Here is a 15,233-nt window from a genome sequence, read left to right as displayed (position 1 = left end):
TTTTTGTTCGCCTTAAGCTTAGTGCGTGAAACGAAATCAAAATAAACAAAAATCGTGGGGACTATTTCTTTTTCGGATTATTGATACCCTAAAAAATATTTTAATTATAAGAAACTAGGGCTTAACAATTTTATTAATTAATATTAATTTAATATTTATTTTTTTTTAAGTTGGTTTGACCAAATCTCCTTTTTTAAATTGTATCCATGGGAGAAGTACAAGGCACAGTGGGCTTCAGACCCTAAGAATGTAAACAAAATGCCCTGAACTAGCTGAGAATGAAAGAAAATCTTTTAATTTTTTATTGGGTTTTAAAAATATATTTTTTGTGTTTTATAATACAAGTTTCTTATCCCTCAAAAATACTAAAACCACTTGAGAATTATAAAAGCCACAAGTCAATCATACCCCCCAAAGAATATGGAACCAATTAGAGCATACAAATATGAAACTTTCGCTTCTTGATCATGCCCCCCCTTTGAAACTGGAAGCTGGTAGAGTCATCGCATCTATGGATCAACATTGGAAATCGGCTAACACTGATCGCATAATTTGCTGAGCAAATAAATGCTATAAATACACATTCAAGACCCCGATCGGTCACAGGTTGAAGATGAATATTCTCATAGTCTAACCCGTGATCGGATCGTAATGCTGAATGCTGATGATCACCACCAACCTATCACTACATGCTATCACTAATAACCCCCTTATGAGTATTATTATTTAGTTAGGCGACAATATTGATAACCAATTGAATGGGCATATTGATAAGGCCGGAAAACGGGACTGGGAATTAATTCCGCATAGTGCCAGCTATTGCCACGCCCCATTTACAATTTCGATGATAGCACAATGGATTATGGATGGTGGATTCTGGAGCACCAGGGCTGGATCTCTATAGAATTCAACCCTTAATAATGTATGGCAATATGGGATACCTTTGATTTTAATGTCAAAATTTAAAAATCAAATGCCATTCAGACCTAAACTTCATTCTCACAATCATCTGGGAAGTAAAACATGTAAGTTGAAAATTAATTTTTACATATTTTATACTTTAAAATTTTTTTTTGGAATATTTTTTTTTGTTTTCCTAACTTTCAGATACTCTTCAGTATTGCTTTTCGGTTAGAAAACGTATATTTTAATAAATTGGTGATGGATCAAATGGACCAAGGATCTTCGGGGAATCTGGACCCGGAAGACGTCTTGCAATGGATCGACGCCCAGGACGTTCCACAGCTGGAGGACGAATCGCCGCCCTGGAACTTTTATGCCGATGAAATGCAGGCCAAGGCGGTGAAGTTGGCCGTGGGCTGCTGTGACAGGCGATTGGTCACCCTGGGCAACCAGACTGAGGTTGCAAAAAAATCAAATCCAGATGCTCCGAAAAAAGCCGCCGCCACTCAGGTCACCCTGGGCAGCCAGACTGAGGTTGCAAAAAAATCAAATCCAGATGCTCCGAAGAAAACCGCCTCCACTCAGGTGTCGGGTATGCCGAAGCGACTACGCAGGTTGCCGCTAAAAGAGCCACCAACACCAATGAATCTTGAGAAAATCTCCTGGGGTAGCCTGCTGAAGAAGGCTATCTTGGTCGGTTCTCTCTTACACAGTGCCTATGCCTTTGGAACGGCCTGTTTACGTGAACTTGGAGTTCTCAACTTATCCATTGCGGCGATTAAAGCTGGGTTGGGCACACAAGAGCCACCCTGCAACCCACTGCCCGGAACCGTGTGGAATCAAGTGGCGGCTAAGCTGTGTATCCACGGCTATACAAACTGAATCTTAATTCCGCTACTGACTCCCGGACTCTAGCACGCAAGCACCCGGGTACTTCAAGTTATTTATAAAAACACATCTTACTATTTTTAACCGCATTGGATGCGGACTCGGACTCGGACTCGGACTGGGCCACTTGTTTCAACTTCGCTATTTCTATTCGTTCTATTTCTTGTTACTCTCGAGCGAAGTTGAAACAATGCCCAACAGTGTTATGATAATCCCGAATCTCAGCCCACAACTCACCCATTACACACAGGGTCTACGATCCGATCCTATGATCTCCAAAAAATAAAATTAGACCCGAGTACCGAGTCGCTCTTCAAGTGTAAAATTCCATTGGCTTAAGCTTAGATATATAGTACTTCTGATCCGGTCTTTGATTCTAGACTATATACTGGACAACGACCTGTCTTATCAATGTCAAATACCTTTTAGCTATATACATATATGGATTAATTTCGAGGTTTTTTTGGTTGCGCCAGAGTGTTAATAGGTGCATTCACCAACCTCGTAATCAAACTTGATTGGAGAGTGCCAAGTGTATGAGGTTATGGAGGGGATTTCAAAGGTTCTACCTGGAGATAGAACTTTAAATTTCGGGAATAATTTAGTAGATCTATTAAGAGAATCTTAAAGATATAGAAATGAAGATAAAAACAGATAGATAAGTATCGCGTATTGATTCTATCTTTAAACCTTTAAGAGATATCTTTAAATAAACCATATAGCTTCAGATATTATAGTTTGTTTTTAGCTCTGAACCTTCTTAAGCTTAATTTAATATTTTATATTATGCAGCTTGAATTAAAACTGAATTTAAAATATTAATTTTCTTACCAATTCTTCAAAAAAACCTTTTATTTTTACCTTTTTATATCTAGTACCTGGTAATCCCCACGGAGGCCTTTCAAATCGATTATATTACCCAGTTTAGGGCAAACTATTGATTTAATTGTCTATGTTTGAGGCTCTGGTGTGGGGGGGAGGCCATTATAAGACAGAAGGTACTCCCCTCACCTCGACTGATTGTTGTCAAAGTCAGAAGTCGGGAAAATTGAACTGCCAAGGCGATGCCATAATAATGTGCCAACTTGAAAATGCATGCAAATGCAAATTAGCTGACAAAACGAGATTGACATTCAGAATATAACAAAAACAAAACAAAAAACAACTATCATCCAACGGCCATTTTGTTTTGCTGGCACTTTTCACGGCTTAAAGGACACGGAAAAGCGAGCGAGGAAGCGAGCAACACGAACTACATGCCGCATTGCCATTTTTCAGGCCGCAGCCTAAAAGCCGACTACATATATAGATGGTATAAGAAGAACTGGTTAAAAAGCCAAATGCCAAGTGCAAAGGCCGCGAAAAGTAAGCCTCCCCAAGAACGGGTTTGGGGCGGGCCGGAGGTCAAAGAGGTAGAACCGTATCTCAGATATTAGTATCTGTGTCTGTGGGGTCGTTTGCACTGCCGCCGCCTTCTGTTTAACATGCACTCGTCGTGGCGCTCGCGTTCTCGCTCGTTTGGGCGGCATTAATATTGCAGGCCAAGTCGATCCGGGGGGCGGGGCCTGTGCCCCTGGCAGTCAGATGGCCTCCTAGGCGGGCCAACTCCTTTGGCAACCTGTTGAGGCGGCAATCAGATATGCCCAGTCACTCAAACACTCAAACACAGACACATATAGCACTGCAACACTTTCTGCCTAAAAGGTACTGCAGTTACAGGCGGGGTGGGCCATATAGGGTCTTGTTAAGACAACTTTACTCTAGATATATTACGTATTTATATATTTTTTACATTTATTTTATAATTAGTATTAAGACTAGTAAGTTTATTCTTGTTAAGTATAGTACATGTATTATTTAAGAATTTTTAGGTATATTTTATAAGAAATAGAGTTTATTTAAGCATATATTATATGTTTTTAAGCAGTTTTAAGTTTATTTAATAAGAATTATATAGAAATTTGGATTCTAAGCTTATTTTAGACATTTATGGGTTAACCAAATTGTTGTCCCCCATAAGTATGCTATACTTTTTTTCTTTCCATAAGGACAGATTTTAAGATACACTTATCCTTTTGTTTACTGTAGGTTAAGTTTCTTATTAAAAAACAAAACAAATGAAATTTATTGTTTGTGTTTTAATTCCTATTTTTTATTAAATTGTTTTTTTTTACCCAAAAAACAACAAAAAACCATTTAAATTTAATTAGTCTTATAACAAATGCTGGCAATCATATGCGATCTATCTCTGTAATCTTGGATCTCGTGTCAAGTGCTAATTTTTCAGCCTCAGGTGTGGCGCATTTGGCCTCCTTCTGCCACGTGAGTGTGACAGTGTGTGTGACGGTATGTGTGAGTGTGTGATGGTGTGTGTGAACGCTAATTATGCACGGCTAATGAAAGGCATGCGCGCTCGACCGAAAACACCAGAGTTTACAGTAAAATATCAAAAAGAATTGCCAAAAACAAAGTACCAGGACATTATATTCCATTGAGAGGTAACACTGTACACTGTACTTTAGTTTTCACTTTCACTTCCTTGCTTTTATTATATTATCTCGATTTTTTTTGTTCAGCTCACTTTGTACCTTTTGTTTCCGCCTCTTTTTTTTTGTGGCAGAGCTGCACGTGGCGCGTCTCGTGTGTGTGTGACAGGTGGTTATATCGATGCACTGGGACAGGACATGGGCGATACACAGGATAATGGAGTCTCTGCTGGAGAAAGGTATCCGCCTTTTCGCACTGGCTAGGATTCTTGGGTATAAAGTCAAATAAACATACCTAAGACATCCTTACCAATCGAAACGGAGGATAGAGAATCTTGTTTAAGCTTCTTAAACTATAAAATAATAGATAGAATAGATTTCTTGTTATATAAAATATAGAAAAAGTTTTAAATAATATTTTATAAAAGAATTTTAAAATATGTTAGTCTTTGTCCTATAATTCCTGGAAAATACTAGATACAGGTTCCTGAAACTAAAGATTTTGCAAGCCTCTCTATAATATTTGAGTTCTTTCTTTTAAAAATGTACTTTAAAATATCTATTCTTAACTTTTTAAATAAATAAAACTACAATACCATAAAAACCCCATCAATAATATAAAAAAAATCCTTAAAAGGCAGAAAAGGATAAACATCCTTTATCCACAAAACTGACTATCTTGCACTCACCTTTTCTAATCTCTCATTTTTTCATACACTTTTCAACCGGCACGTGCTTTGTCCGGCTACCACATCCTGGTCGATCCTTGCAGGTCACGGACACAAGATTCTCAGATACGGAACTGTCAACGTCATCAAACCCAAAAAGAAATTGGGGTCCTCTCACTTTTAAAAACAAAACAAAAAAAAGAAGAAAAATGAAAAATAAAAATCGAATGCGGTCACGTAATTAATTGGCAATCCCACTTGGCAAGCCAACTCCGGCGGACAACAAAACGGCCGTAATTAGCGACCGTTGCGCCCGTAGAATGGCGAAAAAAAACAATGCCGCTAGCCGTAAACAGAAACCGTAACCGGGCCGGAGACCCGACCTCGACAGGATGATGGTGTTTGGTGTTTTGGTTTTGGTTTTTGGCCAGCCGGAGCTTTGCCAGCCGGTTTCAAAATGCAGCGCCGCTGCGTCAGTGAGCTTTGCAGGCTTTCCGTTGGAAGCTTTTTATAGGATATATCGCGGCCACCAAGGGGGTCACCAGTAGACCACCACCCTGCCACATGCCACCGCCCATCTCCTTGGCGTGGGCACTCGTTCAATCACGTTGCATCAGCACTCGAGGCTTGGGACTGGGATTACACGGCCATTAGAATCAAAGAAGAAAAAATATAATCATAAAGGTGGGTGGCACTTTGCCATCTGTTGGGGATTACAGGCACCTCTGGCGGGGATTACGTGTGAGTCCTAGTGTTCGTACACGCCAACGGGGAACTCGAACAGCTTCTGGCAACCACTTGTTGCACTTGTTCTTCCACCTGTTGGAGTCAATAGTCGGGCACTTCAAATAAATCCGATTAACGCGGACAACGGTTCAAGGTTCAAGTACGTGAAAGTGTAGAATAAAACAATGGACAGATCAAGCTATTCCTCCAAAAGATCGGATGAATATTGGCAGAGATATAGCATTCCCAAGGTCCATATTTTGATATTTCTGATTTTCCCCATTTTTGCAGGGGGTCCATCAGAAAAATTTGAAAAAATGGGATTCGAAATTTTATTTTGAGGTTTTGATGCAGAATTGTGGAGAATGAATCCAGAAATCGTTTAAGGTATGCCCCTCAAGAATCGGATAGAAATTGGTAGAGATATAGCATTCCCAAGGTCCATATTTTGATATTTCTGATTTTCCCCATTTTTGCAGGGGGTCCATCAGAAAAATTTGAAAAAATGGGATCCGAAATTTTATTTTGAGGTTGTGATGCAGGATTGTGGAGAATCGTTCCAGAAATCGTTTGAGGTATTCCTCTTCAGGATTGGATTGATATTGGCCGAGATATAGCATTCCCAAGGTCCCAAGATATAGCATTTTATTTTGAGGTTTTGATGCAGGATTGTGGAGAATCGTTCCAGAAATCGTTTAAGGGATTCCCCTCAAGAATCGGATGGATATTGGCCGAGATATAGCATTCCCAAGGTCCATATTTTGATATTTCTGCATTTTCCCCATTTGATGGACCCATCAGAAAAATTTGAAAAAATGGGATCCGAAATTTTATTTTGAGGTTTTAATGCAGGATTGTGGAGAATCGTTCCAGAAATCGTTTAAGGTATTCCTCTGAAGGATCGGATGGATATTGGCCGAGATATAGCATTCCCAAGGTCCATATTTTGAAATTTCTGATTTTCCCCATTTTTGTAGGGGGTCCATCAGGAAATTTTGAAAAAATGGGATCCGAAATTTTATTTTGAGGTTTTGATGCAGGATTGTGGAGAATCGTTCCAGAAATCGTTTAAGGTATTCCCCTCAAGAATCGGATGGAAATTGGTCGAGATATAGCACTCCCAAGGTCCATATTTTGATATTTCTGCATTTTCCCCATTTTTGCAGGGGGTCCATCAGAAAAATTTGAAAAAATGGGATCCGAAATTTTATTTTGAGGTTTTAATGCAGGATTGTGGAGAATCGTTCCAGAAATCGTTTAAGGTATTCCTCTGAAGGATCGGATGGATATTGGCCGAGATATAGCATTCCCAAGGTCCATATTTTGAAATTTCTGATTTTCCCCATTTTTGTAGGGGGTCCATCAGGAAATTTTGAAAAAATGGGATCCGAAATTTTATTTTGAGGTTTTGATGCAGGATTGTGGAGAATCGTTCCAGAAATCGTTTAAGGGATTCCCCTCAAGAATCGGATGGATATTGGCCGAGATATAGCATTCCCAAGGTCCATATTTTGATATTTCTGCATTTTCCCCATTTTTGCAGGGGGTCCATCAGAAAAATTTGAAAAAATGGGATCCGAAATTTTATTTTGAGGTTTTAATGCAGGATTGTGGAGAATCGTTCCAGAAATCGTTTAAGGTATTCCTCTGAAGGATCGGATGGATATTGGCCGAGATATAGCATTCCCAAGGTCCATATTTTGATATTTCTGATTTTCCCCATTTTTGCAGGGGGTCCATCAGAAAAATTTGAAAAAATGGGATTCGAAATTTTATTTTGAGGTTTTGATGCAGAATTGTGGAGAATGAATCCAGAAATCGTTTAAGGTATGCCCCTCAAGAATCGGATAGAAATTGGTAGAGATATAGCATTCCCAAGGTCCATATTTTGATATTTCTGATTTTCCCCATTTTTGCAGGGGGTCCATCAGAAAAATTTGAAAAAATGGGATCCGAAATTTTATTTTGAGGTTGTGATGCAGGATTGTGGAGAATCGTTCCAGAAATCGTTTAAGGGATTCCCCTCAAGAATCGGATGGATATTGGCCGAGATATAGCATTCCTAAGGTCCATATTTTGATATTTCTGCATTTTCCCCATTTTTGCAGGGGGTCCATCAGAAAAATTTGAAAAAATGGGATCCGAAATTTTATTTTGAGGTTTTAATGCAGGATTGTGGAGAATCGTTCCAGAAATCGTTTAAGGTATTCCTCTGAAGGATCGGATGGATATTGGCCGAGATATAGCATTCCCAAGGTCCATATTTTGATATTTCTGATTTTCCCCATTTTTGCAGGGGGTCCATCAGAAAAATTTGAAAAAATGGGATTCGAAATTTTATTTTGAGGTTTTGATGCAGAATTGTGGAGAATGAATCCAGAAATCGTTTAAGGTATTCCTCTGAAGGATCGGATGGATATTGGCCGAGATATAGCATTCCCAAGGTCCATATTTTGATATTTCTGATTTTCCCCATTTTTGCAGGGGGTCCATCAGAAAAATTTGAAAAAATGGGATCCGAAATTTTATTTTGAGGTTTTGATGCAGGATTGTGGAGAATCGTTCCAGAAATCGTTTAAGGTATTCCCCTCAAGAATCGGATGGAAATTGGTCGAGATATAGCACTCCCAAGGTCCATATTTTGATATTTCTGCATTTTCCCCATTTTTGCAGGGGGTCCATCAGAAAAATTTGAAAAAATGGGATCCGAAATTTTATTTTGAGGTTTTAATGCAGGATTGTGGAGAATCGTTCCAGAAATCGTTTAAGGTATTCCTCTGAAGGATCGGATGGATATTGGCCGAGATATAGCATTCCCAAGGTCCATATTTTGATATTTCTGCATTTTCCCCATTTTTGCAGGGGGTCCATCAGAAAAATTTGAAAAAATGGGATCCGAAATTTTATTTTGAGGTTTTAATGCAGGATTGTGGAGAATCGTTCCAGAAATCGTTTAAGGTATTCCTCTGAAGGATCGGATGGATATTGGCCGAGATATAGCATTCCCAAGGTCCATATTTTGATATTTCTGATTTTCCCCATTTTTGCAGGGGGTCCATCAGAAAAATTTGAAAAAATGGGATTCGAAATTTTATTTTGAGGTTTTGATGCAGAATTGTGGAGAATGAATCCAGAAATCGTTTAAGGTATGCCCCTCAAGAATCGGATAGAAATTGGTAGAGATATAGCATTCCCAAGGTCCATATTTTGATATTTCTGATTTTCCCCATTTTTGCAGGGGGTCCATCAGAAAAATTTGAAAAAATGGGATCCGAAATTTTATTTTGAGGTTGTGATGCAGGATTGTGGAGAATCGTTCCAGAAATCGTTTGAGGTATTCCTCTTCAGGATTGGATTGATATTGGCCGAGATATAGCATTCCCAAGGTCCCAAGATATAGCATTTTATTTTGAGGTTTTGATGCAGGATTGTGGAGAATCGTTCCAGAAATCGTTTAAGGGATTCCCCTCAAGAATCGGATGGATATTGGCCGAGATATAGCATTCCCAAGGTCCATATTTTGATATTTCTGCATTTTCCCCATTTGATGGACCCATCAGAAAAATTTGAAAAAATGGGATCCGAAATTTTATTTTGAGGTTTTAATGCAGGATTGTGGAGAATCGTTCCAGAAATCGTTTAAGGTATTCCTCTGAAGGATCGGATGGATATTGGCCGAGATATAGCATTCCCAAGGTCCATATTTTGAAATTTCTGATTTTCCCCATTTTTGTAGGGGGTCCATCAGGAAATTTTGAAAAAATGGGATCCGAAATTTTATTTTGAGGTTTTGATGCAGGATTGTGGAGAATCGTTCCAGAAATCGTTTAAGGTATTCCCCTCAAGAATCGGATGGAAATTGGTCGAGATATAGCACTCCCAAGGTCCATATTTTGATATTTCTGCATTTTCCCCATTTTTGCAGGGGGTCCATCAGAAAAATTTGAAAAAATGGGATCCGAAATTTTATTTTGAGGTTTTAATGCAGGATTGTGGAGAATCGTTCCAGAAATCGTTTAAGGTATTCCTCTGAAGGATCGGATGGATATTGGCCGAGATATAGCATTCCCAAGGTCCATATTTTGAAATTTCTGATTTTCCCCATTTTTGTAGGGGGTCCATCAGGAAATTTTGAAAAAATGGGATCCGAAATTTTATTTTGAGGTTTTGATGCAGGATTGTGGAGAATCGTTCCAGAAATCGTTTAAGGGATTCCCCTCAAGAATCGGATGGATATTGGCCGAGATATAGCATTCCCAAGGTCCATATTTTGATATTTCTGCATTTTCCCCATTTTTGCAGGGGGTCCATCAGAAAAATTTGAAAAAATGGGATCCGAAATTTTATTTTGAGGTTTTAATGCAGGATTGTGGAGAATCGTTCCAGAAATCGTTTAAGGTATTCCTCTGAAGGATCGGATGGATATTGGCCGAGATATAGCATTCCCAAGGTCCATATTTTGATATTTCTGATTTTCCCCATTTTTGCAGGGGGTCCATCAGAAAAATTTGAAAAAATGGGATCCGAAAGTTTATTTTGAGGTTTTGATGCAGGATTGTGGAGAATCGTTCCAGAAATCGTTTGAGGTATTCCTCTTAAGGATCGGATGGATATTGGCCGAGATATAGCATTCCCAAGGTCCATATTTTGATATTTCTGATTTTCCCCATTTTTGCAGGGGTCCATCAGAAAAATTTGAAAAAATGGGATCCGAAATTTTATTTTAAGGTTTTGATGCAGGATTGTGGAGAATCGTTTCAGAAATCGTTTGAGGTATTCCTCTTAAGGATCGGATGGATATTGGCCGAGATATAGCATTCCCAAGGACCATATTTTGATATTTCTGATTTTCCCCATTTTTGCAGGGGGTCCATCAGAAAAATTTGAAAAAATGGGATCCGAAAGTTTATTTTGAGGTTTTGATGCAGGATTGTGGAGAATCGTTCCAGAAATCGTTTGAGGTATTCCTCTTAAGGATCGGATGGATATTGGCCGAGATATAGCATTCCCAAGGTCCATATTTTGATATTTCTGCATTTTCCCCATTTTTGCAGGAAAATTTGAAAAAATGGGATCCGAAATTTTATTTTGAGGTTTTGATGCAGGATTGTGGAGAATCGTTCCAGAAATCGTTTAAGGGATTCCCCTCAAGAATCGGGTGGATATTGGCCGAGATATAGCATTCCCAAGGTCCATATTTTGATATTTCTGATTTTCCCCATTTTTGCAGGGGGTCCATCAGAAAAATTTGAAAAAATGGGATCCGAAATTTTATTTTAAGGTTTTGATGCAGGATTGTGGAGAATCGTTTCAGAAATCGTTTGAGGTATTCCTCTTAAGGATCGGATGGATATTGGCCGAGATATAGCATTCCCAAGGACCATATTTTGATATTTCTGATTTTCCCCATTTTTGCAGGGGGTCCATCAGAAAAATTTGAAAAAATGGGATCCGAAAGTTTATTTTGAGGTTTTGATGCAGGATTGTGGAGAATCGTTCCAGAAATCGTTTGAGGTATTCCTCTTAAGGATCGGATGGATATTGGCCGAGATATAGCATTCCCAAGGTCCATATTTTGATATTTCTGCATTTTCCCCATTTTTGCAGGAAACTTTGAAAAAATGGGATCCGAAATTTTATTTTGAGGTTTTGATGCAGGATTGTGGAGAATCGTTCCAGAAATCGTTTAAGGGATTCCCCTCAAGAATCGGGTGGATATTGGCCGAGATATAGCATTCCCAAGGTCCATATTTTGATATTTCTGATTTTCCCCATTTTTGCAGGGTCCATCAGAAAAATTTGAAAAAATGGGATCCGAAATTTTATTTTGAGGTTTTGATGCAGGATTGTGGAGAATCGTTCCAGAAATCGTTTAAGGGATTCCTCTTAAGGATCGGATGGATATTGGCCGAGATATAGCATTCCCAAGGACCATATTTTGATATTTCTGATTTTCCCCATTTTTGCAGGGGGTCCATCAGAAAAATTTGAATAAATGGGATCCGAAATTTTATTTTGAGGTTTTGATGCAGGATTGTGGAGAATCGTTTCAGAAATCGTTTGAGGTATTCCTCTTAAGGATCGGATGGATATTGGCCGAGATATAGCATTCCCAAGGACCATATTTTGATATTTCTGATTTTCCCCATTTTTGCAGGGGGTCCATCAGAAAAATTTGAAAAAATGGGATCCGAAAGTTTATTTTGAGGTTTTGATGCAGGATTGTGGAGAATCGTTCCAGAAATCGTTTAAGGGATTCCCCTCAAGAATCGGGTGGATATTGGCCGAGATATAGCATTCCCAAGGTCCATATTTTGATATTTCTGCATTTTCCCCATTTTTGCAGGAAAATTTGAAAAAATGGGATCCGAAATTTTATTTTGAGGTTTTGATGCAGGATTGTGGAGAATCGTTTCAGAAATCGTTTAAGGTATTCCCCTCAAGAATCGGGTGGATATTGGCCGAGATATAGCATTCCCAAGGTCCATATTTTGATATTTTTGGATTTTCTCCATTTTTGAAGGGGGTCCATCAGAAAATTTTGAAAAAATGGGATCCGAAATTTTATTTTGAGGTTTTGATGCAGGGTTGTGGAGAATCGTTCCAGAAATCGTTTGAGGTATTCTTCTTAAGGATCGGATGGATATTGGCCGAGATATAGCATCCGCAAGGGATGGAAGTATCATTATCCATGTTTTCCCGAGGGTTTCGATATTTTCTAATATTTTTTTAAAAATATAGTATCAAGAATTGAATGGATTGCATGCATTAATATTTTAATGTACCTGAAAGGTATCGTATACAAAATGTGTTGATAAATAAGATATAAATATATGTTTAAGTAATTAATTGGAATGTGAATAAGTTTGAATGAATAAAGTGAATTGGAATGTAATGAAAAAAGAGAGACTGGATCCCAGGATGAGGATTCGATTTAGATGCCTCCCCTGGCTCCGTCCTCCTCCTCGTCATCGTCCTCCTCCTCCCCTTCCTCGCGACCCTCCACCTCCTGCTCCTCCTCGATCACCTCCTCGATGGTATCATTGGTGTCCGTATTGGTTTCTGCATTCAGATCCTGCCAGTTGTCGTCGCTCAGCTCATCAATGGTGTCCGTGTCATCCACAACAGCGGCCACACTGACATCGTCCATTGATCCGGAAGTAGTGCCCGTAACTGCCGACGAGGGCCGGAATACCTCCTCCTGGGTAATGCCCGTGGGCGTGGTAGAATTCGTGTAGGATGCCGATGAAGGCGTCTCCGATCGTGGACCAGAACCGGACAAAGAAATAGATCCCGATCCAGAGCCAGAACCTGATCCAGAACTTGATTCAGTGCCAGTTGCAGTGCAGGTTCGGGAACAGGAACTGGTGGCCGTGCCCGAAGTGGAGGGTATATCGTCGCTGGCCAGGGCATCCATGGAGAGCCGGGGTCGAGGGCCTTGCGCCTTGTTCTTGCGCTTCTGGCGGGCCACCTCGTACTCCTTGAGATCGGAGAGCTTCAGGGTGATGCTCTGAAGATCGCGTTTTAGCATTTTTCCCAATTTTCTTTCCTCAAGCTCTTGTATCTTCCAGAAAATAATCTGGGCGTCTAATGGAAGTTATTAACAGTTAATCGCGACGTATTGCCAGATCTGGAAACTATTCTAGATATCACTTTCCAAGCACTATCGGATATGGGATGGGATCTGGTATAAAGTTATAGAAGTTCTATTAAAAAATACCTTTAGTCTTAAGCTTTTTAAGGACATTTATTTGTTGAGTGTATAGTTTACGAAAAAAAATGAAACATATATTTAATGTTATGATGGTGCAGCAATGAACATGAAGCGATCGAAAAAAAAATATACATTATGATCCGTGAGGGGATGATCCTTGTACTGCCTTTCATTTTCTTTTGTTTTTTTTTTCTGTTTTTAGTAGAATCCATAGTGACCATGACCATGGTAAGGATAGTAGCCGTGATGGCCACCATAGTAGGGAGCATGCACGTAGCCGTATCCTCCATAGTAGGGACTGCCATAGCCGAATCCTCCATAGTGTCCATGTCCGTAGCCTCCATATCCTCCGTGTCCATAGCCAAAGCCATAGATTCCGCGCTTCTCCGTCTTCTTCTCGCCCAAAGCGGAGGCCACTTCGGGTTCTACGGCCTCTACAGGGGCGGGCTCTGAGACTGCCGCCCAGGCTCCCATCAGGCAGATGGCCAGGATAACGAAAGTGCACTGTGGAGATATTAAGGGAATATAATTTGGGATTTTAGGATCACTTTTTAAGAGGCTTTGTCCTTTTAAAATATTATATCATTTTTAAAACACTAAAAAAAATATTTCCAATATGTCCTTTCACTTTTGAAAGCTTTTAAGTATCCTTTATGATAATCACTCAAAAAAAAAGGATTCTGGAGTTCATGTTTCAAAAACTCCTTTTCCAAGCACTTTGAACACAATTTGTATCCTTTGGTTTATTATCCTTGCGATGATTAGTCTCCAATCTTACCAAGAACTTCATGTTGCTGCTGTTTTAGGGTTTAGGCTGCTTCGGGTTGCTGCTGCAGATGTTGCTAGTTGACGAGTTGGATGACCGGCAAGGTTTGTTGATGGCAGACAGTTGGCCAGGCTTTATATACCCCAATCCGGCTTGTTATTGTTACTGAGCTGCTACAGTTAGCAATTATGCAAACTGACAACAGCAGCAACAGCAACAACAATCAGCAACAGCAGCAGCAGCGATTGTTGCATCTGAATTGAATGCATGACGGGTTGAGGACTTGAAATCGAATATTGTTTATGTTGCCAGCCAAAAGGTCATCCATCCATCCATCCATTCAGCCAGCGAGCCAGACGCTCATCCGGCGACCAGCAGTGGGCGTGGCAACTAACGATATCTGTTATAATTGCAATCACAAACGAAATTCTAAGTTTTAGTTCAGAAAATTGAGTAATATTTTTACATATTTTTTTCCCTCCATTTTTTTATATTTCCGTTAAAGCAATACGATCCACATGCAACATGCAACTTATGCGTTCCACAATCACTTGTACAGCACTTGTACATATCGTATAACACTTTCACTCCCCGCCCAGATCCCATTACCAGCTAGGGCGTGGGCGTGGCAGGGCATTGCCTAAGCCCAGAGACCACTATAGAGGCCCAGAAGCTGGGCCAAATTCGAAATCAGAAATTAAAATGCCACAAGCCCCGTGGGAATTGCAGTGGCAGTGGAAGGGTTGCTGGGTTGTGGGTTGGATGCCACATGTACAATATACACACCATTATATACAAATTATGAACAATTGCACGTTTACAGCATTTTGGCATTTTTAATTAAGCTGCCAGGCAGCCAGTCGTCGAGTCGGCGAGCTGCGATCTCTGCCAGATCATTTCCATTGCAAACTCTTATCGAAAGAATATCCAAACTGCACGATTTCTGTTGGGAACTGTTGGGCTGAGACAGAAGGGTATACTAGACTGGGTTAAAAGCTTCTATAAGGTTTGGAAAACTATATAAAAAATAAAGACCTTAATACAAAGATTCCTTAAACTATTTTAAACCATATTTGTAAATT

At 39.6% G+C, this 15,233-nt stretch overlaps 3 protein-coding genes across 3 annotated transcripts; 1 reads left to right on the top strand and 2 right to left on the bottom strand.

Annotated features, from left to right (window-relative positions):
- Positions 1-896: 896 nt before the first annotated feature.
- On the top strand, positions 897-2,116 carry LOC108124810 (uncharacterized). The gene is made up of 2 exons (XM_017240659.3): positions 897-1,025; positions 1,108-2,116. Exon 2 carries the CDS (start codon positions 1,162-1,164, stop codon positions 1,783-1,785), a length of 624 nt encoding a protein of 207 aa, XP_017096148.1. The 5' UTR covers positions 897-1,025; positions 1,108-1,161; the 3' UTR covers positions 1,786-2,116.
- A 10,316-nt stretch (positions 2,117-12,432) lies between these two features.
- LOC108124820 (uncharacterized) lies at positions 12,433-13,282 on the bottom strand. The gene has a single exon (XM_017240668.3). It carries the CDS (start codon positions 13,200-13,202, stop codon positions 12,606-12,608), a length of 597 nt encoding a protein of 198 aa, XP_017096157.2. The 5' UTR covers positions 13,203-13,282; the 3' UTR covers positions 12,433-12,605.
- A 132-nt stretch (positions 13,283-13,414) lies between these two features.
- LOC108124821 (uncharacterized) lies at positions 13,415-14,250 on the bottom strand. Its single transcript, XM_017240670.3, has 2 exons — positions 14,164-14,250; positions 13,415-13,889 (listed from the first exon to the last, which is right to left on the bottom strand). The coding sequence occupies exons 1-2, from the start codon at positions 14,173-14,175 to the stop codon at positions 13,584-13,586; spliced, it is 318 nt and encodes a 105-aa protein (XP_017096159.1). The 5' UTR covers positions 14,176-14,250; the 3' UTR covers positions 13,415-13,583.
- Between the last annotated feature and the right edge of the window lie 983 nt (positions 14,251-15,233).

Source organism: Drosophila bipectinata, chromosome XL (genome assembly GCF_030179905.1).
Source record: "Drosophila bipectinata strain 14024-0381.07 chromosome XL, DbipHiC1v2, whole genome shotgun sequence".
Taxonomy (NCBI): Eukaryota; Metazoa; Arthropoda; class Insecta; order Diptera; family Drosophilidae; genus Drosophila; species Drosophila bipectinata.
This window is presented reverse-complemented; position numbering and strand designations above follow the sequence as displayed.

Excerpts from the sequence above, each read along its gene's own strand:
- LOC108124810 (XM_017240659.3), top strand. The coding sequence starts at position 1,162 with ATGGATCAAATGGACCAAGGATCTTCGGGGAATCTGGACCCGGAAGAC.
- LOC108124820 (XM_017240668.3), bottom strand. The coding sequence starts at position 13,202 with ATGCTAAAACGCGATCTTCAGAGCATCACCCTGAAGCTCTCCGATCTC.